General features: G+C 42.4%; 2 protein-coding genes across 2 annotated transcripts in view; one reads left to right on the top strand and one right to left on the bottom strand.

The window, feature by feature from the left end:
- The first annotated feature begins 201 nt into the window (after nt 1-201).
- On the top strand, nt 202-23,775 carry cdca7l (cell division cycle associated 7 like). The gene is made up of 11 exons (XM_085988451.1): nt 202-306; nt 1,181-1,285; nt 7,602-7,724; nt 11,695-11,829; nt 13,111-13,410; nt 16,979-17,053; nt 17,736-17,915; nt 18,244-18,372; nt 18,925-19,074; nt 20,574-20,710; nt 22,928-23,775. Exons 1-11 carry the CDS (start codon nt 286-288, stop codon nt 22,953-22,955), a joined length of 1,383 nt encoding a protein of 460 aa, XP_085844577.1. The 5' UTR covers nt 202-285; the 3' UTR covers nt 22,956-23,775.
- The window catches only part of LOC147117455 (dynein axonemal heavy chain 11-like), a 224,177-nt gene continuing 222,145 nt past the window's right edge, over nt 23,332-25,363 (bottom strand). Inside the window, exon 23 of the mRNA XM_085988452.1 lies at nt 23,332-24,410. Within this exon, the coding sequence (XP_085844578.1) occupies nt 24,163-24,410 (248 nt within the window). The 3' untranslated portion in view covers nt 23,332-24,162. The remainder of the gene's footprint in view (nt 24,411-25,363) is intronic.

Below are 25,363 nucleotides of genomic sequence, written 5' to 3'. Positions count from 1 at the left end.
ACACAAGTAGGAACATTAAGTATAAAATTCAAACTCGATCAGCAATAAAATGTTTAATAGGCTAGAATACCGTGTGAACATTATCAATGTGCGGTGAATGGTAACATAACCGACTCTCTCTCTGCAAGGACTGAAAGCCTTGTGACTCCGCTCCCCCCGCGTTCCGCTGATGGCACGTCCCCCCATTGTCCCGCGGGGTTCCATCCCTTTGTCCTTGTGGCGAGCTGGGCAGGCGCGAGCGGTGAGCGCAGGTTGTCCTGATCGCCAGGACATTTAACCGGCAGCATGGCCACAGTCTGCAGCGCGGTGAGTTCAGGCGCACTTTTCACATAACGCGGGTTCGGCGACTGTTTGCATGTGTGATTTTGATAGTTTCTCTTCATGCAATAGTGGTACTTATTTCTTTTTCTGACATTTTAACTTTTCCATTTTGTTGTGTAAACAAACTGGGACTGGTTGATTTGGCGCGAAATGTGCACGGTTCCCCTGCAGCGCATTCGTGACCTGCAGATTAGCTGTCGAGTAGGTAAAACGTGATGACTCTCGGTATCCAGTTTAAAAATACAACTTTTAGAACCGTTGTTATTTGCTGCAATAAGAATATTAATACATATGAAAATGTGTGTTTTTAAAACGCGCTCGTCAAATTTAAATCTGACCTAAATTGTTTTGAAATATCGTTTAACAGCGCGCAAAGATGACTTAATTCTTTACAGTTCGAGAATTGTAAACGTGGTCAGTAAGTTATTGTGCAGCTTGATACTCTTTATCAATTACGATCATATCAGTGAAGTGTGGGGTTGTTTTGGTCCTATGCAATCGGTTTCCTTGTTTATGTTATGTTTGTGAACACCACAACTATACCACAACTGTTTGAGAGAAGGAAACCGTGTGGAACAGAGAGAATGCTTTTAATGTATTTTAACTTTTTATTGTGACCCATGCCATTTTTCTTACCATTGGTTTTACAGTCGTAATAATTCTTACATTTGCAATTCTTCAAGTTTTCTCCTTATTAAAAGATGATGACAGTTCAGTCATTTAAAAAAAAAAAAATATATGTGTGTGTGCTTTATGTAGTAAATTCTTGCGTGGATTTACATAAACATTTGAAAGTTAATTTGTGTTTAAAACTTAATGGGACTATTCAATTTGGTCACTTTTGTCTTTACTTTCACAGATGTCAAAATTGGTTGCAGATATCTTTAATACTCAGAGTGATGATGAAGAATTTATGGGTTTTCAAGAGACTGATTTTAGGAATAGATGTGACCACCTTAAATATGTAAGTAAACAATGAAAAGTTAAGACTGCATAAACAACTTTTTTCCATTTAATTATTTTTAGTGCAATAGTTGGTAAAGTTATTATGTGGGTTATTAAGCTTTAGACTGGGAATTAGTCAAGTAGCCCTCATCTGCTCCCTCTCCAAAGCCTCACTATCACCCACCATGTGAGGAGACCAAAACTGGACACAGTGTTCCAAGCATGTCCCGACTAAGGACTTGTACATGGACAAAACAGTAAGCCTCGTCTTGTACTCAAGGTGTATCCATACAGCAACTAACACCCTATTTGCTCTAGCTTTAGAAACATAGGAGTAGGCCATTCGGCCCCTCGAGCCTGCTCCGCCATTCAATGAGATCATGGCTGATCATCCAAATTCAGTACCCTGTCCCTGCCTTCTCCCCATATCCCTTGATCCCTTTAGCCTTAAGAAATATATCCAACTCCTTGACTATATTTAATGAACTGGCCTCCACCACCCTCTGTGGCAGAGAATACCACAGGTTCACCACTCTCTGGGTGAAGAAATTCCTCCTCATTTCTGTCCTAAATGGCTTACCCCTTATCCTTAGACTATGACCCCTGGTTCTGGACTCCCCGGCCATCGGGAACATCCTTCCTGCATCTAGTCTGTCCAGGCCTGACAGAATTTTATAGGTTTCGATGAGATCCCCTCTCAATCTTCTAAACTCCAGTGAGTATAAGCCCAATCGACCCAATCTCTCTTCATACGTCATTCCTGCCATCCCAGGTATCAGGTGAATCTTCGCTGCACTCCTTCCATGGCAAGAACATCCTTCCTCAGATAAGGCGACCAAAACTGCACACAATACTCAAGGTGTGGTCTCACCACGCCCTGTACAACTGCAGCAAGACATCCTTGTTCCTGTACTCGAACCCTCTTGCTACGAAGGCCAACATACCATTTGCCTTCCTAACCACCTGCATGCTTACCTTCAGCGACTGGTGCACAAGAACACTCCCTTCTCCCAATCTATTGCCATTCAAATAATCTGCCTCCCTGTTTTTGCCACCAAAGTGGATAACCTCACATTTATCCACATTATAGTGCATTTGCCATGTTTCTGCCCAATCACCCAACCTGTTCAAATCGTACTGGAGTTTCACGACATCCTCCTCACAGCATACCCTCCCACCCAGCTTTGTGTTGTCTGCAAATTTGGAGATATTACATCCAATTCCCTCGTCCAGATCATTTAATATATATTGTGAACAGCTGGGGTCCTAGGACCAATCCCTGCGGTACCCTACTAGTCACTGCCTGCCACTCGGAAAAGGACCTGTTTATTCCAACTCCTTCTTTTCTATCTGCCAACCAGTTCTCTATCCAAGTCAATACCTTGCCCCCAATCCCATGTGCCTTAATTTTGCACGCTAATCTCTTACGCGGGACCTTATCAAAAGCCTTCTGAAAGTCCAAATACACCACATCCACTGGTTCTTCCTTATCTATTTTACCAGTTACATCCTCAAAAAATTCCAGTAGATTAGTCAAGCACGATTTACCTTTTGTAAATCCATGTTGACTTTGTCCGATCCTGTCACTGTTTTCCAAGTGCTCTGCTATTACATCTTTTATAATGGACTCTAGCATTTTCCCCACTACCGATGCCAGGCTTACCGGTCTATAATTCCCCACTTTTTCTCTACCACCTTTTTTGAATAGTGGGGTAACATTAGCTACCCTCCAATCCATGGGTACTGTTCCAGAGTCTTATCGAGTTCTGGAAGATGACCAGCAATGCATCTACTATATCCGGGGCCACTTCCTTAAGTACCCTAGGATGTAGATTACCAGGCCCTGGGGATTTATCGGCCTTCAATCTCGTCAACTTCCCCAACACCATTTCCCTACAAATACTGATTTCTTTCAGTTCCTCCCTCTCATTAGTCCCTATGTTCCCCGACATCTCTGGGAGGTTATTTGTGTCCTTTGTGAAGACAGAACCAAAATATGTATTTAATTGGTCAGCCATTTCTTTGTTCCCCATTATAAATTCCCCTGATTATGACTAAGGGACCTACGCTTGACTTCACCAATCTTTTTCTCTTCACATATCTATAAAAGCTTTTACAGTCAGGTCAGTTTTTATGTTCCCTGCAAGCTTACTTTCATAATCTATTTCCCCCCTCTTAATTAATCCCTTTGTCCTCCTTTGTTGAATCCTAAACTGCTCCCAATCCTCAGGTTTGCTGCTTTTTTTGGCCAATTTATATGTTCTCTCTTTGGATCTTATGTTATCCCTAATTTCCCTTGTTAGCCACGGTTGAGTCACCTTTTTTGATTTTATTTTATGCCAAACTGGGATAAACAAATTCTGTAGCTCATCCATGCGATCTTTGAATGTTTGCCATTGCCTATCCACCGTCAACCCTTCGAGTTGCTCATGTACCTTTAAGGATGTATGCACTAGAATGTCCAAATCTCTTTCTATCTCCACCTTCTCTAATACTTTTCCCTGAAGGGTGTATAAATGTTGAGCATACAACCTGCCCACATGCATAACCCTGCACTAAGTTATACATCATTTTCCAGTTATGAGCTCAATCTCCCAACACATTGCCTGAAGCAGACGAGCATCATCTACAGTCCTAATACTCACACGGATCTTGGTATCAGCTGCAAATTTGCAGATTGTGCCCCCAACACCTATATCCAGATCATTAACAAAAAAGTAAAGAGCAGTGGTCTCAACAGTGATCCCTGCGGGACACCACTGGTGACCGGTCTCCAAACAGATCCAAATCCATCTATAACTACTTTTTGCTTATGTCCTGCCAGCCAGTTCTCAATCCAGCTCAATATATTACCACTAATACCAGAGGCTTCAATCTTAGAGAGAAGCCCCTTGTCCGGTATCTTATCAAAAGCTTTTTGGAAAAATAATAGACAATGTCTACTGGACTTCCATTATCCACCAATTTTAACTTCTTGAAATAAATACAGTTAGATTTGTAAGGCATGACCTTTTTATGAAGCCATATTGGGTGTCCCTAATATTTCCCTCTATCCAAGCATTCATATATTGCATCCCTAATGATTCCATCAAACATCTTGCCTATTACTGATGTTAAACTAATGGGCCTATCGTTACTCAAATCTGTCTTGTCACCCTTTTTAAAGATGGGGACTACATTAGCCTCCTTCCAGTCTAGGAACAATTCCAGAGTGCAGTGAGCTATTACAAATACAGGCTAGAGGCTCACACAGCAAATACCCCATCTCCCTAGGGTTAGGGAGGGATTTCCAGAGCTTCGGGCTCAGGCAGCTGAAGGCACTGCTGCCAATGGTGGAGCATTGAAAAATCAGGGATGCACAAGAGGCCAGAATTGGAGGAGTATAGAGATCTTAGAGGGTTGTAGGGCTGGAGGAGGTTTCAGAGACAGTGAGGGGCGAGGCCATGGAGGGATTTGAAAACGAGGATGAGAATTTTTAAATCAAGGAGTTGCCGGGCAGGGAGCCAGTGTAGGTCAGCGAGCACAGGAGTGAGGGGGTGAACGGGTCTTGGTGCGAGTTAATCCTCTGAGAACTCTGCGTCCCTCCAACTTTGGACTGTCCCCCCCCCCCCCCACTTTCTTTACTCCACCATTAGCAGCTGTGCCTACAGCTTTCCAGGCACTTGGCTCTGGAATTCCATCCCAAAACCTCGCTCTCCTCAAAACCCAACTGACTTGGCTTTTGCTCACCGGTCTTAATGTCTCCTTCTTTGGCTCAGTTTTTGTCTGATTATGCTCCTGTGAAGCGCCTTGGGACATTTATTTTGTTAAAGGCGCTATATAAATGCAAGCTGTTGTTATATCTGAAGATTTCTTTCCTCAACCAATTCAGCTCTTAAAAGCACAACTTGTCACAAGTATGCACCGTGTTTTACTGGTTAGAGCAAGTAGAATTCATTAGTTTATGGTGACTGACAGCTTCTGGTGAACTCAGGTGGACTTGTAGGGCAAAGCAACCATTGCTCCTTTTTCACACATGCTAAACAAGGAGCAGATCAACTTAATGTTTACGTAACAGTTGGAACTCTACACTTTGATGAAGCGTAGACTTAGGAGTGATCTGATTGAGATTTATAAGATAATGAAGGGAATAGATTGTGTCCCAGTTAACAGTTTGTTTCAATTAAATAGCTTAGGGAAGGCCAGGAGTCACAAATTTAAGTTGTGTAAGGCTAGATCTAGGTTAGATGTCAGGAGGTGGTTCTTTTCCCAGTGAATAGTGGACCTCTGGAACAGGCTGCCGTCTCGTGCGGTGGATGCTGATTCGCTGAATTCCTTCAAGCGAGAGCTGGACCTGTTTCTGGCTGGGGCGGAGATCACCTCTTACAGAAGGTAGGTACTGCAGGGAATTCAGGGCCAGAGTGATCTCCTGGACTCGTTTTGATCGCCTAGATGGGTCGGAGAGGAAGTTTCCAGATTTTCTAACCAAATTGGCCTGGGTTTTAAAAAAACGTTTTGCCTCTCCCAGGAGATCACATGGTTTTGGGTGTGGTGGAGTATATATGTTGTGATACACAAGGTATTGCAATTGTGTGGAACAGGCTCGATGGACCAGATGGCCTTTACCTGTCCGTCCTTGTTCGTATGTCCTCTCTGCCTCTCTCCTTTAAGACGCTCCTTAAAACCTACCCCTATGACCAAGCTTTTGGTTACCTCTCCTAATATCTCCTTATGTGGCTCAGTATCAATTTTATTTGATAACGCTCCTGTGAAATGCATTGGTACCTTTTACTACGTTAAAGGTGCTATATAAATGCAAGTTGTTGTTAGGACGTTTGGGGACCAGGAGCCAATGTAGGCCAGAGAGCACATGGCTGATGGGCGAACGGGACTTGGTGCGAGTTAGGAGACTGGGCAGCTGAGTTTTGGATGAGCTGAAGTTTATGGAGAGTGGAAGATGGGAGGTCTGTTAGGAGAGTGTTGGAATCATAGTCTCTGGAGGTAACAAAAGCATGGATGAGTATTTCAGCAGCAGATGAGCTGAGGCATGTGCGGAGACAGGCGATATTATGGAGGTGGAAGTAGGCGCTCTTGGATATGGGGTCGGAAACTCAGCTCGGGGTCATATAGGTCACCGGGGTTGCAAGCAGTCTGGTTCAGCTTGAGACTGCCCGGGGAAGGGGATGGAATTGGTGCTTTGAACAATTCTAACCAGGCTTGAGACTTGCATTGGGGGATGTTGGCTTAAGTTCAAAGATTGACAGCACAAGCTATAATAATAAAAAGATCAATTTGTAAAGGTGCTGATTGGTCGATTAAAGATCTGGCGAATTCAATATATTTCTGTGACTGGGAACTCCAGTTGCAGAAGAAAGTGGGAGAGGATAAAGGAAGGAGCCCTCGTGAGTTTCATCCTTTAAACCAATTGAATGGAAATTGTTACAGGTTTTTGAGATGTGGTCTAAAAAGGTTTGCAAACATATGTTTGGGGTAAAAGTGACTAGCATTATTTATGTTCAAAGTAAAAATTATATAATACAAAAGTTTAAATTTACATTTTCTGTTGGTTTAGAGATCTGAACGAGCATTTAAAAATACAGCCATCAAACATATAAACATTATGTTAACATTGTCCCCTGTTACCAATTTATTTTAATGACCTGCTGATTAATAGGGTTTACGCTGGACTTCCAAACAGATTATCTGGTTAGGATCTCATTGCTGTTTGTGGACCTTGTGTGCAAGTTGGCTGCTGCATTTCCCAACATTACAACAGTGACTATTACAGCACTTCATTGGCTATAGAAGTGCTTTGGGAAATCCTGAGGTTGTGAAAGGTGCTTTTTAAGTGCAAGTTCTTCTCTTTTTGAATGATATTGTGTGGATTCAGAGGAGGGCAACTTGAGAAATTACAAAGATAAACCTGTGAAGTGTGTGTATATTCACCCCCCCCCCCCCCCCCCCCAAGTCTTCCTCCAATTTTCTGAAGCCAGCAACTTGTGCTGGGATACTGTTTCACTTTGGCCTAGTACCTCACTCAAGTTAATGATCATTCTTTGTAAGCTAGGATAGTGGTTTTCAATAGGTTATTTAACCATGTTGGCCATCACAACAGAGTATAATCCCATTCTCACCCAGCATCCATAAATATACTTTTCCTCACTTTGTCCCTGCCCAGGCATCCTGTAACAAACTAATGTTTCCAGTGCTAACCTTATTGAGATCTGCAGGTTACTGCAATTATAATTTTAAAACTTGGTTGTGAAGATAAAAAAAATCTTTAATCCAGATACATTTTGAGAGTCTGGTCACTTTGAGGTGATTCTGTTTGATCATTTTCCGCTCTGCATTCACAGATACCAAAATTAGTAGCAGACATCTTTGATGCACCTAGTGATGATGAGTTTTTGGGTTTTCAAGAGGTTGAATCCAACAAATCATATGATCATGCTGACGACAAACTGAACCGGAGCATGAATGTAAGTAGACGTAAATGGTATTTAATTTTTTAATTATTTTAAACCATTTTGCTGGAAAGCTTGCTTTGCCCTGTCTCCTCCCCCCACCCCCACCATCACTTTTCTAAGTAATCATCCGAGCGAGTGAGGAGGCCTGGAGTTACACAAGCTTGGTTTAAAATGTGGTTGGCAGGAGAAATAAATGTACGCAAAAGTCTTTCCCACCCCGGCGTGCAGCAGTGTACCCTTGTTTTTTTTAGGGTAAAATGCTTTTCACTGTTGGAGGGTAAATCAACAACCAAATGTGAGAAGTTCTATGACCGTGTAGTAAAATAAAGCTTAATTAATGGCTGAGATTGCATTTATCAATACTTTTTGATCACTTGTATAATAATTAACTAATCTGTTAAATGGTGTCTGCACTGTTTATGTTGCATTGAAAATCTCAATAAAAATGATGTATGTTAACAACCATGTAGTATTTTTGCAAATTTCTTTTAACAGTAAGCAGCCCATGCAGTTTCCCTCCCTTTGTGAGGATTTGATGGTTCCCAGCATCCAATAGATGAGACCATCCAGCCAGGTGGTAGCTTCCCTGTCAGGAATGTGGAAGAATCCTGTGCTTTTGTACTCTTATTAGTATTTGGATTCGTGGAATAAGTTTGGCTGAATTCCTTCCTTTGTAATACTAAGCATCTTGATTTCATCAAATTTACTTGGACTTTGAATTCAACAAATCGTTTTCAGTTCTGTCGAGGGGCGGGTTACACCTAAAACATTAACCTATCCTTTCTACATGTTGACAGACCTGCTGTGCATTTGCAGCAATTTTTGTTTTTCATCTCGCCTAATCCCAACCTCCTGTTCAGTTCCCAAGCCATTGCATATTCTTTGTTTTCAAACAATTAACTAATTCCCTCCTAAAAGAAGTAGCACAAGTTTACAGTACAGGAGGAGGTCACCCACCCAGCTCCTCAACGGACCGATCCAAAAGCAATCTCTGTCCTGCTCTTGTCCCATAACCGTGTATCTTTACCTTTCTACCCATGTTGTGACATTCATTCTTGCTTCAAATATTTATCCAATTTTCTCTTAAAAGACGCAGTGGTGTTTGCCTCGACCACTCAATGTAGAAAAGCATTCTGACAATCCTCTGAAGAAATTTTTCATAACCTCCTTAGTCCATGGTAATTTTAAATTGATGACTTCCGTTCCCGTCACTGACTCACCAATCAGGAAATAATCTTTCCTATTCATTCTATCAAATATCTTGATAAATTTCAAAACTTCTATTAAATCTTTTCCTGGACCTCTCTGCTCCAGTGGAAATTGCACTTGTATCTCGAGTCTCTCCTACTATTGCTTCCCATCTTGGCGTCTACAATGTGCTCTCTGGCTTTAATGTCCATTCTCTAAAGGGGCACCTGAAATTTGCCAAGGTACCAAATTGCCTACATTTGTGCCATCAGGAAATTTCGAAGTTGTTTTTCCGTACCCAAGTCCAAATCATACCTGTATACCCTGAGAACAAAAGTGGACCCAGCACTGCTCCTGGGGTATACCATTTCCAACCCTTCCCCAGTCTAAGCAACATCCATTTACCCTAACTCCCTGTTGGTTAACCAACTTTCTACCCATGTTGTGACATTCATTCTTGCACTGTATGCCTTAATTTTTCACGAATGAGACAGAATCAACTAGGGAATTCAGAAAAAATGTCCTTTACCCAGAGAGTGGTGAGAATGTGGAACTTGCTACCACAGGGAGTGGTTGAAGTGAATAGTATAGATGCATTTAAGGGGAGGCTAGATAAGCATATGAGGGAGAAGGGAAATAGAGGGTTATGCTGATAGTTAGATGAAGAAAGACGGGAGAAAGCTCGAGTGGAGCCGGCATGGACTGGTTGGGCCGAATGGCCTGTTTCTGTGCTGTATATCCTATGTAATACCATCTGAAAATTCACAGTATACCACATATACTGCATTTCCTTTATCTAGCCAATCACTTCTTCAAAAAAAAAACGATTAAATTATCAGATATGACCTACCTTTAGAAAATCTGTGATGGTTTTTCCTGATCAACCCATTCATTTCTAAATGAATTAAGATTTCTAAGAGCTTGCTAAGTGTTTCTAACATTTTCTGTTTATATTTTAGTTTAACTGGTCTTTGCTACCTGATTTATCTTTCCCTTCTTGAACAAAGGTGTTACTTTTAACTAAAATAACAAAAAATGCTGGAAACACTCAGCAGGTCAGGCAGCATCTGTGGAGAGAGAAACTGTTAACGTTTCAGGTCTGTGACCCTTCGTCAGAACTGGTAAAATTGGAGATGTAACAGGTTTTAAGCAGGGGCAGGGAAAGGGGTGGGGGGGGGGAGGAAGGAACTAAAGGGACAATCTGCTAGAATGCAAGGCAGGAGAGATTAAATGTTGCAAATGGGGATGGCAGAATCATCAACAGCTGCTGCCTGAAAAATTGGGGGCAGGGGTTATGGTCTGAAATGGTTGAACTCAAAGTTGAGTCTAGAAGGCTGTAAAGTGCCTAATTGAAAGATGAGGTGCTGTTCCTCGAGCTTACGTTCAGCTTCATTGGGACAGTGTAAGCGGCAGAGAGGTCTGCTTCAATGACTGTTCGTAGCAGAGAAGTCCACATTCTAACAAATTTCGAAAGAAATATTGTTTTATCTTCTATATTATTTTAAATTTGTGCTCCTCCAGGTGAGGAATGTTATTGCTGGGAATGGTACCCTTTTGATTTCAGATTCCTAGTGCCAGCATCGACCATACCCAAGTCATGTGTAGCACAGCCAGATGCAGAATAAAGCTCTGTCTTTGCCCAACAAGGTGACTCAGACCTAACCTCTCAAGAGCACTGCTGCTGCAGCATCATGACACTCATCCATTTCAGTCTTTCACAATTTGCCGTACCTGTAGGAACTTGGGTTTGTGACCCACAGAGCACCCTGGAACTAGGTCATCTCATCCCAATGCACCAAGGAAGTCAGCCACATATCTCCATTCCTCCTTTTCTCTCCTTCCTTATGGCAACCAGGAACCCAGGCAGATTATAAAATCAGTGAAAAACTAGCTCAAAGAAGCAAAACTAAAATGCTGAGCTGTGGGGTCACTTGCCTGAAACATGCTCGTAAACCAGGATAGAACTCTCAGGATTGTGCCACTATTAATCTTGGTGTTATTTCATTTGGATTTTGAATTGGCTGAAACCCACTTCAGATCTTGGTCTGTGATAGTAAATGGGTGATTTGGCCGACTTTAGAATGCTACAGGCCAGCCTCTCTTAACTGGCTTGCACCTCTGTGCTAGCAGGTGTTTTTCCTTTCCTCTGACCACCTAATAATAAGTAGAACAGCTAAAGTGCTAACTCAGTGGCCAACTGGGAATTCCCTTCTTCTAGACTTGACTATTCCAACGCACTCTTGGCTGGCCTCCCACATTCTACCCTACGTAAACTTGAGGTCATCCAAAACTCGGCTGCCCGTGACCTAATTCGCACCAAATCCTGTTCACCCATCACCCCTGTGCTCGCTGACCTACACTGGCTCCCGGTTGAGCAACGCCTCAATTTCAAAATTCTCATCCTTGTTTTCAAATCCCTCTGTGGCCTCGCCCTCCCTAGCTCTCTAATCTCCTCCAGCCTCACAACCCTCCTGAGATATCTGTGCTTCTCTAATTCTGCCCTCTTGAGTATCCCTGATTATCGCTCAACCATTGGTGGTCGTGCCTTCTGTTACCTAGGCCCTAAGCTCTGGAATTCCCTGTTCATTTCCGGGTTCCAAAAACTGCCCCCAGCCCAAATGGTTTGGCATTCAGAACTATATGAATGCTGGTGCTGGACTTGAAAACTGAAGCTGAGGTCCTTTCTAAATATTCAGAGTTGGTATTAGTTGCAGTTACTGAACCATTGACTCATTGATATAGATTTCATTATTTGGACTTTGTGCTAAGCTCTTTGTTCTCTTTTGATTCTCAGATTTCCAGTTTCCAGTCCAAGTTTATTACAGAAGAGCTTATTGAAGTTTTCACTGAGGATAATTGCTCAACTGATTATGTTTTTGAAGGGTTCCCTGAATGTACTGTTGAACCTAATGGTGAGGTGGATTTGAGGGTAAGAACTGCGATGAGAGCTAAATTAATATCTAGCATTTTAGTTGCACTGTGTATTTCTGATTCTCCTCTTAAGTTAGGGGAGCAACATATGAGAGTTTTATCAAAAATGGCCACTGTTAAAGTAGTAATTTACACCCTGGATTTTAAGGTAAGTTGTTTCCTAAAGGGCAGGCGTGGTCAGATAGAGGTAACTAGTATAAGGCAAACAAAGTGACAGGTAATTCTATCTCCACACCAATCCCATCATGAATAAACTCTGTTATCAAGTCCAATAAGCACAAAATTACATGGGGACAATCTTGAACTACCACCCGTCCTGTTTTCCATTGCAAATGTGGTATTTGGCAATTGAAAGTTGGAGAACAAGTCGACCGCCCAAGGCCCATCTGATACGGTTATTTCAGGCAAAATGGCTGGCCAGTGTTTCTGAAATAAATGGGAGCCTAATTGCCGCTGCAAACCGGGGTCCTACGCCAGTTATAAGACGCTGTTTTTCAACTTTTAATACCAATAGGCAGAACCCTGCTATGCAAGACCCTTTGGGGCCCTCCCCTGGGGTCACCACCCCTTTCCACTTTCACTTACCTGCATTAGAACTGCCAGATTTTTCATCCCTTTCCAGTCGGCGGGCTGCTGAGATGATGGAGCAGCTCACTGATGGTATGAAAAAGACCTGGAACCACTAGACAGGCTCTGGAGACCACTACCAATGTTTCCTTTACGCTGCCTGGATCGGCAGGTCCCGCGCAGCCGGCTCCATGGTGTGCTAATGGCAGGAACTGCATGTGCGGTCATTTAAAGGGGCTGTGCACCCAAAAAAAAAAATTACGGGGAACATTGACCACTACGCACACGTTTTGGGCGAAGTTCAGAATTTCCCTCCATGTTTCTAAAAATCCAGTTCTTGAGTGGTTACGAACCAACAATTAAAAAAAATTCCATTGGTCAACTTGATGGACCAATACTACCAGTTCTACTGATTAAAGATAGCCCAGTGAATCATGCCCATTGCGAACTGGGTCATAACACCCCACACTCATCACAGGACTTTTACAGCTGGCAGAGAGAAGACTTCCATCCCATCTGTGGGTTGCTTTCAAACCCAGAGGCGAAATGACAGTCGGTGTCAAACAGTTCCCTCCGAGATGTAAGGAAAGGATGTTGCATTTTTCTTTGCTGCTAAGCTTTAGACGCTATAAACGCTCGCTAGTGGATGCAGATAATTACCACGTGCCAACTGTTAGATTGTTTTTTTGTAATGAGTTTGTGTTTCTTCCAGTCTGTGAATTTGGAAATGGAGGATGAAGATGAAGGTTTCACTGAATGTGATGATGATGAAGATGAAGAGGAGGAGGAGGATGATCAATCTTCCATAGAAAGCGAGATGGAAGCAACACCAAAGAAAGGCCATTTTGGTCTGCGTGTGGCATTTAAATTTCCTACAAGGCAACCAGCGAAAAGAAAGGAGCGAGAGATCCCGGACCCTGAGTCTGAATCAGACGAGGACTCTGGGTCAGAAAAGAAAAGCTCTAATGTATTACTAAAGAGGGCCATGAACATTAAAGAAAATAAAGAAATGGTAGGAGCATTTTTAACAGTCTTAGGTGCTTCTTTGCAATTGATGTACTGTACAATTAATGAGGGATGTGATGGTGCTGCTTTTTGTCTAATTATGCCCCTGTAAAGCGCCTGAGGATGTTTTTCTACGTTAAAGGTGCTATATAAATGTTACTTTTCCGGCACCTCTTTTTCCAACAGAATAGCCTCAGACAGTTGCCACTCTGCCTCCAAATGTATGGCATTTAGGTACAAACATAGTTTGTTTTAAGGGTGTGTAATGATTTGCCTTTTTCCAAGATTAATGAAATAACATGACGGTCATAAAAGCAAGCCCACACCAATCAGTTTTTTGCCAATGTAGGTAACCTTGCTTGCACTCAAGTTTGATTTGCCTCAGAACGCTAGTGTAAGCAGAATACAGCCTTCCTGTTTACCTGTGGCGAGAACTTTAGGTGAGGTAAAGCCCTTGCTTTATCTCCTAACATAAACCGAATGAGATGAGACAAAAGGCAACGGAATGCTCAAATAGCTGACAAACTCCCTACAGTATTTCTTTCCCTAGTGGTTTCCCTACACTGTCCCTATGTAGGAAGATGGGCGAAGATCTGTGAATATGTCACTTGGATTTTCTGCTGCTTCATCACTAGGAAGTGAACAAGTGCACTTCTATACCTCCATCTCTGTGGGGAAAAATGGTTACACTCTACCCTGCACTTTCCACGTATACACAGACGCAGTTGACATTGGTAACTAAGGATGTAGGAAGCAGTAGGTGTGAACCTGGGTCTGGCCAGTCTGCAGTGCAGTGTGTATATATCAGGCATCCTAATGTAAGTGCCAGGATGTGCCCGCTGGAATGCTGACCGTGCTGGACCTAGTATCAGCAGAGGTTCCCTATTTTGAACATCGGTGGCATTATGGGGTGCATCTTAGGTACCAGAAGTGGAAGGGGGCCTTCCCCCCCAATAGTGGGTCAGGAAGAATAATTTTTCCAGTGTTTCTTTGGGGGTCCAGACTACGACCAGCCCTGGAGCCCAAGTCTGTCCCCACTTGGGTTGCTGCATCTGCCAGTATGTCTCCTGTCCTCTTCCATACTGTTAAATCCCAAGCGGGGGTCGTGGATACCCCTGGCCTCGGAGTCCTCCCCCTGGCCATGCTCTCTTAGACGTAGGGGACCATCTTTAGTGTGAATGGAGGTTTTGCCCCTGGTGATATATATATATTATATCTCAGCTTGATTGGGCTTTCTGCCGAACTCCCACCTGATTTATAGCCTAGTGTGCATTTAAGGCTGCTATATTTTTGAGGCCATCATCTTTAATTTATACGGGTGATAACTAAGACTCCTTAAACTCTAAAGATTAGCATCAAACTTTTGAAGTCCAGGTGCAGTGGGTGTATTAAGTTGGTGAAACAGTAATACTACTTTACAGTTATCAAAAACATACAGCTGATTTTAGCGATGAGACTTATTAAACCTTCCCTCCAACACAAGGTCAGAAGTGGGGATGTCCGCTGATGATTGCAGTGTTCAGTTCCATTCACAACTCCTCAGATAATGAAGCAGTCTGTGCCCACATGCAGCAAAACCTGGACAACATTCAGGCTTGGGCTGATAAGTGGCAGGTAACATTCGCACCACACAAGTGCCAGGCAATGACCATCTCCAACAAGAGAGTCAAATCGCCTCCCCATGACATTCAACGACATTACCATCGTCTAATCTCCCACCATGATGGTGTTCATATGCGCCTGCTGCCCTTGTTTCTAGGTGGTAGGGGTTGCGGTTTTGGGAGGTGCTGCCGAAGAAGCCTTGGTGAGTTGCTGCAGTGCATCTTGTAGATGGTACACACTGCAGCCACGGTACGCCAGTGGTGGAAGGAGTGAATGTTTAAGGTGGTGGATGGGGTGTCAGTCAAGCGGGCTGCTTTGTCCTGGATTCTTAAGTGTTGTTGGAGCTGCAGGCAAGTGGAGAGTATTCCATCACACTCCTTACTTGTGCCTTGTAGATGGTGGAAAGGCTTTCGGGAGTCAGGAGGTGAGACACTCGCTGCAGAATACCCAGCCTCTGACCTGCTCTTGTTGCCACAGTATTTATGTGGCTGGTCCAGTTAAGTTTCTGGTCAATGGTGACCCCCCCCAGGATATTGATGGTGGCGGATTCGACGATGGTAATACCGTTGAATGTCAAAGGGTGGTGGTTAGACTCTCGCTTGTTGGAGATAGTTATTGCTTGGCACTTGCGTGGCGCGAATGTTACCTGCCTCTTAACAGCCTAAGCCTGAATGTTGTCCAGGTCTTGCTGCATGTGGACATGGGCTGCTTCATTATCTGAGGAGTTGCGAATGGTGCTGAACACTGCAGTCGTCAGCGAACATCCCCACTTCTGACCTTATGATGGAGGGAAGATCATTGATGAAGCAGCTGAAGATGGTTGGGCCTAGGACACTGCCCTGAGGAACTCCTGCAGCAATGTCCTGGGGCTGTGATGATTAACCTCCAACCACTTGGAAATATATTGCTGTTCCTTCATTGTTGCTGGCTCAAAATTCTGGAACTCCCTACCTAACAGCACTGGGAGTACCTTCACCACACAGACGGCAGCGGTTCAAGAAGCTGGCTCACCACCACCTTCTCGAGGGCAATTGGGGATGGGCAATAAATGTTGGCCTTGCCAGCGATGTCCACAACCTGTGAATGAAAAGCCCATCCAACGTGCATGGTCAAAGTACCCAAACATCTTTATTGCCTCTGCTTTATGGAACACTTCCGTTCAATCTGTAAGCGTGACGACCCCAATCTTCTGGTTGCTTGTCACTTTAATTCTCCGCTCCACTCCTGCTCTGATCGCTCCGTCCTCGGCCTCTTGCACTGTTCCAACGAAGCTCAAGGAGTCGCATCTTTCGATTAGGCACTTTACAGCCTTCTGGCCTCAACATAGAGTTCAACAATTTCAGACTATAACTTCGGCCCCTATATTTCTTTTCCTTTTTCATCTTTTTTCTCTCACATGGCAGCTGTTGATGATTCTGCCAGTGCCATTTACACCTCATCTAGACTCATCTCCTTTTGCCTTGCACCATCATCCCTTTTTTGTTATTTAATCTCTCCTCCCTTCCATCCTATCACAGACCTTCCCTTTGTTCTTTCTTCCCTGTCCCTGTCCCACACTTGCTTAAAAATCTGTTACTTCTCTAACCTTTTCCAGTTCTGATGAAGGGTCATCGGCCTGAAACGTTAACTCTGTTTCTCCCTCCACGATGCTGCCTGACCTGCTGAGTGTTTCCAGCATTTTTTGTTGTTCTACCTTTTATTGCCTCATTAGAACTAATCCTAAATCCATTTCAGATCTGTACTTCCTTTTTTTGAATGCTTTAACAGTCTGAATTTGCTCCTCTAACCTTCTGTTCGCAAAAATCTTGTTTTTGATGAGTTCAGCCTGTTTCTGTGGTAATTCTTAGCCTCTCGTGTTCTAGCAAATTGTGCTTTTAATGTTATTTTTGTTTTGGGTTGTTTTATGGATTCACATTTGCTGATGCTATGTTACTTTACAACTAGTGAATTGAATCTGTTTTTAACTCCTTTAGCTTGCCAAACTAATGGCAGAACTAAAAACAATGCCTGGGCTCTTTCCAATGAAAGTACGCACTTCATCACCTCAAGTAAGTATTGTATAATGCATACAATTTTTATTCTCTTGGTGAAATGGCAACTTAAAATAAAAACTTGCCTACTGTTGGTCATTGATTGAAGCACTAATGGAGTAGAATTTAACTATCAAGATTTCAGAATTATGGTTTTCTTCAGAAACTGTACCGACTACAGAAATTCTGTGCAATAAAACCTGTTTCCTTTTATGTGATGATCATATACAAACTCAGTAAATCTGTTTGTAGCATGAATAGATAAACTCAAAGAAAATAGGATGTCTGACATCAGGCTGGACCAATTTAAAATGCCAAAAAAAAGTGGTCATGTGACAAGTGAAACTATTTGGGCGTCAGCTGTGGCTCAGTGGGGACACCCTTGGGTCCAAATCTGAAATTTGTGGCTTCACCTCCACTGCAGAGACATGAACACATAATCTAGGCTTACACTTCAGTGCAGTAGTGAGGGAGTGCTGCAATGTAGAGGTGCCGTCTTTCAGATGAGATGTTAAACCGAGGCCTCGACTTCTCTCTCAGAGCAGAAGTAAATGGTGACTGAGAGGGTGCCTTAACAGCTTTTTATTGCATATTAAATCTAAGATTACTCTGAACTATGTACACAAGTTGGTATAATTATTGATGTATTTATTAGGTGCTCTACATTTAAATGCAGCATAATTTTTCTTTCCAAACACAGAAACGAACTCCAAAGAGGACATTTTCTGAAGGAAAGGTTGAGCGCCGTGTCAATCCAACCAGGAGTGCACGACCTCCTGAGGGTTTCTCTGTGGAAAAGTTTGCGATTTCTCCAACCAAACTTATGGACCAAGTGAAAAAGTTCCGCTTGAGAACTAGCCTAGCAAATCATTTTGTTGAGGTAGCTGAAATGCTTTGAAATGGATTTTTATGATAATGGACTGCCTAGAAATGTCCCAGGCAGTGTAAATATAACCATATACAATTAATTACAGCATAATTCCCTCCCCCGGGACAATACATTTTCAACCATAGTGTTTTGGAGTATGTTAGTTGCTACAAAACTAGAGAACTATTGTTTAATTATAATTTAATGACCTTTTCTAAGTGTGTGTATGAGCAATAATTGGAGTATTTGTCAAACATTTTTTCTTCATTAATTTCTAATGTTCGTTGTTAGTGTGAATGTCTCTTGGTACAAATTTTGAAGTATTGATGCACCTTAACAGGATGGAAGTTTAAGCAAGAGGAGGCGACAATCTTCAAAAGGCAAGCCAGGGCCTGCTGATGATATCACAGAAGAGGATTTGGAAAATGTCGCCATCACCGTTAAAGATAAAATTTATGATCGTTGTATGGTAATTGTCAGATCTCTTGGAGTACTACTAAACCCTGGTGTTTTTATAAACTTCCTTCAAACCAAATAACTTGTATATGATTTTATAATGAAAATGTTTAAATACTTAATTGTTTAATAAACCAATATTTTACAGTTATGAGATTTGATGCAACTTTGGGGCTGTATTGCTGGGTGTTAGGAATGTAGAAAGGCAGCACTTTATCATGAACAGTCATAGCAATATTTTTATATTATATATACAATCAACTGTTCTCCAAGTAGGTTTAACTGTAACTCATTCTGAAAAGGTTTATATTCTCCATTAGGTACTGATAAAATTGATCCTAATTGATTCCTAGTGTGTATGAATGTATACTGCTCATTAATGGTAATTTGTACCTTTTTTGCATAGGTGACCATAACTGAATATGGAATCTGCGAAATGCCCCTTTCTCTGAATAATCATTCATGTAGTTTTCCACCGCACCTCTATTACTTTTATAATTGAATTAAATATTCCTCCACTAATGTCACACTGACAGGAAAAATGTTCACTCCTCTCTGCTTGTAGGGCAGCACCTGCCATCAGTGTCGGCAGAAAACAATAGATACAAAAACAATCTGTCGTAATCAAGATTGTTATGGTGTGAGAGGACAATTTTGTGGACCCTGTCTGCGCAATCGGTACGGTGAAAATGTGAGATCTGCCCTTCTAAACCCTGTAAGTATATACATGTAAAAGCACTAGAGAGTTGCAGTGATCCGTCAAGAGTTGATGCTAAAAAGCTTTTTTATTAATTACTGTACATCCTCTTACGTGGGAACACAGCTAGAGTTTGGGTACTGGTTCTTTCTGCTGTTAGGAAGGATATATTTTTCCTTAAATTTATTGTTTTTATCCCATTTCAATTATTTCTTAATCTGTACTGTTTTATTTTGTACCAGCTGAATGGCAGCCTTGTTGAGAATCCTAAAACAAGCTGTATTGCTGCTGAGTAGTGGTATAACCTCTTTTTCTGCTGTACAAGAAAATTGATCAGGCCTCCGTGATGTCCAAATGTTTGTTCCATTAGACATCATCTACTGACCTTACACCAGCTGCACCTAGCCGAACATGCATGTGGTTGGTTATCATCTGGAGGATTTGGATCTGCATGTCAGAGGCAATGGTCCCTATTTTTTTTTTTTGGGTGCGTGGCCCTTTTAAGAGGCTGCGCAGCCCATTCACAGTAAACTTTACATTGAAAAAGCCGGTCCTGGGCTGCGTGGGACCACTTGGCCGCGCACCTTACAGGGAACATTGGTCAGAGGTCAACAATGTATTAATTGGGTATTTTAACTGTTAGGCAGAGGGATCGAAAATCAGCAACCTTTCATAGAAAGATAGAAGATAGGAGCAGGAGTAGGAGCAGGCCATTCGGCCCTTCGAGCCTGCTCCGCCATTCAACGAGATCATGGCTGATCATCCAAACCCTAGCACCCGGTCCCTACACAGACAGCCATCCCACCCAAGCCCTAACCCCGTAACCCCACGTATTTAATCCCCCCTAACACTAAGGGCCAATTATTTTATCATGGCCAATCAACCTAACCCGCACATTTTTGGACTGTGGGAGGAAACCGGAGCACCCGGAGGAAACCCACGCAAACACGGGGAGAATGTCTGTGTGGAGTTTGCACAGTCACCCGAGGCCGGATTTGAACCTGGGTCCCTGGCGCTGTGAGGCAACAGTGCTAACCACTATGCCACCGTGCTGCCCTTTGTTACTCTGGTGGGAATGGGCCAGAAATGAGTTGGGGACCCAGATAGGCTGGGATTTCTGTGGGCCTTGTAAGGGGAAGAGCTTCCACCATCCCCTTTACAAGGTCAGCTGACCAGGGTAGGGACTCCCAACCGCGGGAGTTACTGCATCCCCAGCTGTCGGTGGGACCTGGTGTCTGTTTGGTGGCGGTACGCCTGGTGAGAGCAGGTGTACCAGGCTGCCAAACAATGCAAGAGGACCCACTTGGGGTTGTGGTCTGGACCTCTGAAGAAAGATTTTTTAAATTTTTAAAAAAAAAAGTGTTTTCCTTGTAAAAGGGGTTCACAGAGGGGGCTCAAATGTTCTTTCTGGGTTTTGGGGGGGTGGAGGAGAAGTCCTAGGTTCTCTTGCCAGGTAGACAGTTTACAGGGTTTCTGTTCATATGCACCATCTCTAATATTGATTCTGCTTTGTGTAGGACTGGGTGTGCCCTCCTTGCAGAGGGATCTGTAACTGTAGCTTCTGCCGTCGTCGGGATGGACGCTGTGCCACTGGCATTCTTGTTCCTTTGGCAAAATTTTATGGCTATGACAATGTTCAAGCCTATTTGGAAAGGTAAGTTAATTTTTGGAAAAGTTATTTTCAGCGTCAGGAAAGTGATGAAAATTGCCCGTGTCAATATCCTTACCTGTGCTGTTTGCTTTTTTGGTGTTTGAAAGCAGACTGGAGTGCATTCTGCTGAAATTTGGGCATGTGCTATGTATGATTTTCTGACCATTTATTTAAATATGCCCAAATTTCTGATCGACACTGACAGGTGAACTCCAAAAGGATCCCCAATTTCTTCTTGGGTTTTTACTAACCTCTATATATTGCACACGCCTGGTTTTATTTTGCTAATAGTTCCCCGATCTGTTGTTGCAACTTTGACGAGAGCCCCGGAAAAATGGCTTAATAACTGGCCGTTATGGCCTTTCGGGGTTTCCAGTGAAGTTATGGCGGGAGATTGGAAGAACCACTGGAAATTACTGGAGACTGTATTGTAACCACCCCATTCTCTCACCTGTTGACCATAGCAATCTGTGTACTCCAAGACTCCAAGGAAGGAAAATGGGCTGGTTAGACTTGCACAAGAAATAGAATGTGAGCATCTAGAATTATTTGTTGAGGTTAATTTTTTTCCCCTCCAAATTTCTCCTCGTTCCTAAAAATAGCATGCTGAGATTTTGTTTTACAGCCTTCCAATACTTCTTTCACATGAGCCTAGATGGTGACTGTTGGTAGATTATTTTGACCATGGAGAACATGAGATCTACGATTGACCCTGTACAAGTAGCTGGACGCTCGTGCAATACAGGAAACTTCGCGATATCCGGCACCGACGGGACCGAGCTGCTGCCGATCTATCAAAACTTCCGGATAGACCAGCGCTAATGTTGAAGGATACGGAGGTTTTCATCTCCGTATCTGACAACAAACACTGTTGCTTAACAACAGCTTGTAAAGACTCGGCCCGTACCTTGGAAGCGTCTCTGAAGCTGTTGCTAAGCTACAGAGACGCTTTCCAGAGCCTGACTGTTAAAAAAAAAAAATGCTTGGAGAAGAAAAAAAACCTAACCAAAACGGCTGCTGATTTCTGCCGTTAGATCAAGGTTTCCGGACATACAACCTCCGGATAAACCAAAGTTTCCTGTATATTGAAGGGAGATCTCTTGATTGTTCTTTTGTCCTTGGGGATACCGAGGACAATTTGTAGAAACCCCTACCATCAGCCTGGTTAAGATTAGCTAACTCAACTTGGGACCTTTCTGTTCTGTACAGTTTATGCTGATGGACTTTAGATTTAATTTTAAAAGGAAAATTCTGGCCTGTTTGTGTGTTGCGGAAGTGATCATATCCACATGGAGTTGTGATCTCAGCCATGCTGTACTGTACAGTGGAGGCAAATCAGGAGAGCATCATCCTGGATTGATCTTGTGCATTTCCTGGATGCTCATAATCCCAGCAGAGATATGTCACCTTTCTGCTCGCCCTACTAGTCACAGAATGATCCATAGTTAAGGGGAGTGAGACTGTACAAAACTGACACTTGTTCAAGACATTATGGTAACTATTTTCTTGTAAAATATTGTTACCTATTTTTGTAAGATTTAGAATTGTGGATTAATTTAGTAGGAAATACTTCCTATTTAGAGCTCATTGTGATAACTATAATGATGGCTAGAATTTTTGACAACTTTTACAGAAAGAAAGACTTGCATTTATATAGTGCCTTTCACTACCATTGGATGTCTCAAAGCGCTTTACAGCCAAATAAGTACTTTTGGAGTGTAGTCACTGTTCTATTGTAGGAAATGCAGCAGCCAGTTTGCACATAGCAATGCCCCATAAACAGCAATGTGATAATGACCAGATAATCTGTTTTTGTTATGTTGATTGAGAGATAAATATTGGCTAACTCCCAATACAGTGGAGGCCTGATACTTCACAAAGAGTGGGGGTAAATCAGGAGAGCATCATCCTGGATTGATCTTGTGCATTTCCTGGATGCTCATATCCCAGCAGAGATATGTCACCTTTCTGCTCGCCTGCTCTTCTTCAAAATAGTGCCATGGGATCTTTTACATCCACTTAAGAGAGCAGGTGGGGTCTCGGTTTAACGTCTCATCTGAAAGACGGCGCCAGTACTGCGCTGGAGTGTCAGCCTAGATTTTTTGTGTTCCAGTCTCTGGAGAGGGACTTGAACCCACAACCTTCTGACTCGGCGAGAGTGCTAGCAACTGAGCCACAACTGACACTATCTATGAAAAATAACACTTTCCCCTATTTTAGTTTACAGAAACAACTAACTGAAGATTGAAACAGCAACAACTAGGATCTGCAAACAGGTTAAATAATTTAAAAGCCTCTTAAAGCTGCTTTTAGTAAAATTACCTTTAATTTTTTTTAATGAAACAAACATGTATTAAAAAAAACACACTTTATTTTAATTTTACAACTATTGGTAATTACCAGAACATGGAAATAATTAGCAAATATAATTGCTGAAACTATAAATGAGGGCTGAAGAACTTGAGTTGTAAAGGTTTTTCTAAGAAGCTTCATAATAACTTGTTTTCTGATCTTTGTTTAAACCCTTGTTAAACCTTAGAGAATCTGTTTTACATACAAATGGGTGATTCCATGTTAATTTGTTGTTAAGGATTACAGAGTGCAAGTATGTTTTATTATTGCTATTCAAATGTAAATGTCTTGTTTACATGGACCACATTAACACTAAATGAGAGGTGTTATAATCCTGTGTTCTAGTGTGTTATCTGATAGCAATGTGGATGCAACTGTTTTATCTCTTTGCATACAACATAACCACAAGGATAAATAAAGGAACTGGAAATCGAATAGGTGTTGATGCATGGTTCTACATTTAGTTTTTGGTATTCTAATTGATCACCTTTCTGTTGATCTGGAATCTAGCAATATGTTCCCTTGAAAGCATTAGAGTAATTTTTCCTGTCTTAAATGTTAACCTGAATAAACAGAAAATGTTGGACTTATTTTGTATTTAAAATCCTGCATGGAAGTGGGATTTTTGTTGTAAATGGCATTTTATGTAAGAAAATGACTATGCACAATATTTTATGTTGATTACAAATGTTAAATAAAACTATAACATCGTTGCATTGAACTTTACAATCAATATTTTAGCTTGTGGACTTGCGCTGTCATCTAGATCCATTTTTAATAGTTATTTTTTTTACCGGTACAATAAATAAGTTAATAGGCATCTTTACATGTTGTGTGTAATCTGTATTCCTTTTGATTAGTTGCCTACCTCATGTATTATGAATCCTGAATTTGTGGAACTGATTTCAAATTTACACCCTTGGACCGTTGCCCACTGGCATCATAAAGCTCATATGTCTGCAAAAAAAGGCTGCTTCTTTATAAATGCCTGTCCAAGACCATATTGGAAACAAATAGTAAATGCAGTTCTTGAACTAACAGTTAATGTTCAGGTTAGTGCTTTACTGCTATAACCCTTGAAAATTGTACCAATCTTTGTATTCCTAAACAGATAAGAGCAATGTTACTCCAGCAAGAATCCATTTGGCAGGCTTCTCTCTGCTCTTCAGATTGAAAGTCCAGACATATGTAGGTCCTCTAGTTTTGGTCTTGTAAACTGGACATTCGTAAATGTTCTTCATCTCTTGCCTATCTGCTGTAGTGGCCCGTACAAAAATGACTGGCATTGTGGGAGTCAGGTCTTTAAGACGTGCTTCTACAATGATGCCACTTTGGATGTCCCATCTTGCACCTAAAATATTGTCAAATATAAATGCATTTTAATTGTATTACTACAAGCACTTGATGTACCACTTTTTAAGTTTAGTAGATATCCTCTTGTCCACTTGTGCTGGGGTAAACACCAATCCAGCTGTATATTTAGCATTTATGGTCTCGTAGGAATGAAGATTTCAAAAACCCTCCACAAAACACTGCTCTTTGGGCCCACTGATTTGTCTCATAAATTAAAGTGCTTTGAGATAATAAAATAATATTCCAGACTCGCCTTTTCCATTCCCTTAACTATCTTTTATAAAACTATATATCATCTCTCGGATACTTCCTTTCCACACTGAAAACCCCAGGCCCTAGAAATTCAGTTGGGCGCGCTAGCCCTTAGCGCCTTAGGAGGAGTAGATCTCGAGCGCAAGGCGCTTATCGCCCGGGCGCAGCGCGATCTGCGCCTCTCCCCAACTTCAGGACACATTTAGCGCCGGCGCAAAGTCTTAGCGCGCGCCCAGATCATGACGTCATTTAATAGTGCAACGCCCTTTGTGCGCCCCAAACCGGAACTTCACTCGCGCCGGCCCATTGTGCGGCGGGCGGCCCGAGCGACTGTGAAGTGGAACGGTACACAGGCCAGCCGGGCCGCGGGGAGCGCAAATTAAAGGGCACTTACCCAGCAGTATAAAGGCCAGCCATTTTGCAGCATTCGCTCTTGTGCAACGGTTTTTTGGACAGAGACCAAGGAGGAGAGTTTACTGGTTTGGACCAACACTTGGACAGGTATTTTTGGCTCAGGCCAGAGCTTACCAATTATATTTGCCTTCATTCAGAGCTCAGTGTTTGCCAGCATATAATGGGGGCTGCATTGGGTGGCAACGCTGAATTTCAGCCTTATGCCAGAAGGGCTTACAGACACCGTGAGAGAGTGGCAGCCCTGGCTAGACGCAGAGGGGGCAACAGGCGTCGCCAACTGAGGCC

Source organism: Somniosus microcephalus, chromosome 5, assembly GCF_052327205.1.
Source record: "Somniosus microcephalus isolate GS21.2 chromosome 5, FLI_Smic_1.0, whole genome shotgun sequence".
Classification (NCBI taxonomy): domain Eukaryota; kingdom Metazoa; phylum Chordata; class Chondrichthyes; order Squaliformes; family Somniosidae; genus Somniosus; species Somniosus microcephalus.
Note: the sequence above shows the minus strand (reverse complement) of the source record. Positions and strands in the feature narration are given on the sequence as shown.

Bases quoted from the DNA above. Each gene is read 5' to 3' on its own strand.
- cdca7l (XM_085988451.1), top strand. From the start codon at position 286: ATGGCCACAGTCTGCAGCGCG. The intron at 19,075-20,573 runs GTAAGTATATAC...TGCTTTGTGTAG, and splicing joins GATCTGCCCTTCTAAACCCT to GACTGGGTGTGCCCTCCTTG. The intron at 20,711-22,927 runs GTAAGTTAATTT...CCCCTATTTTAG, and splicing joins GTTCAAGCCTATTTGGAAAG to TTTACAGAAACAACTAACTG.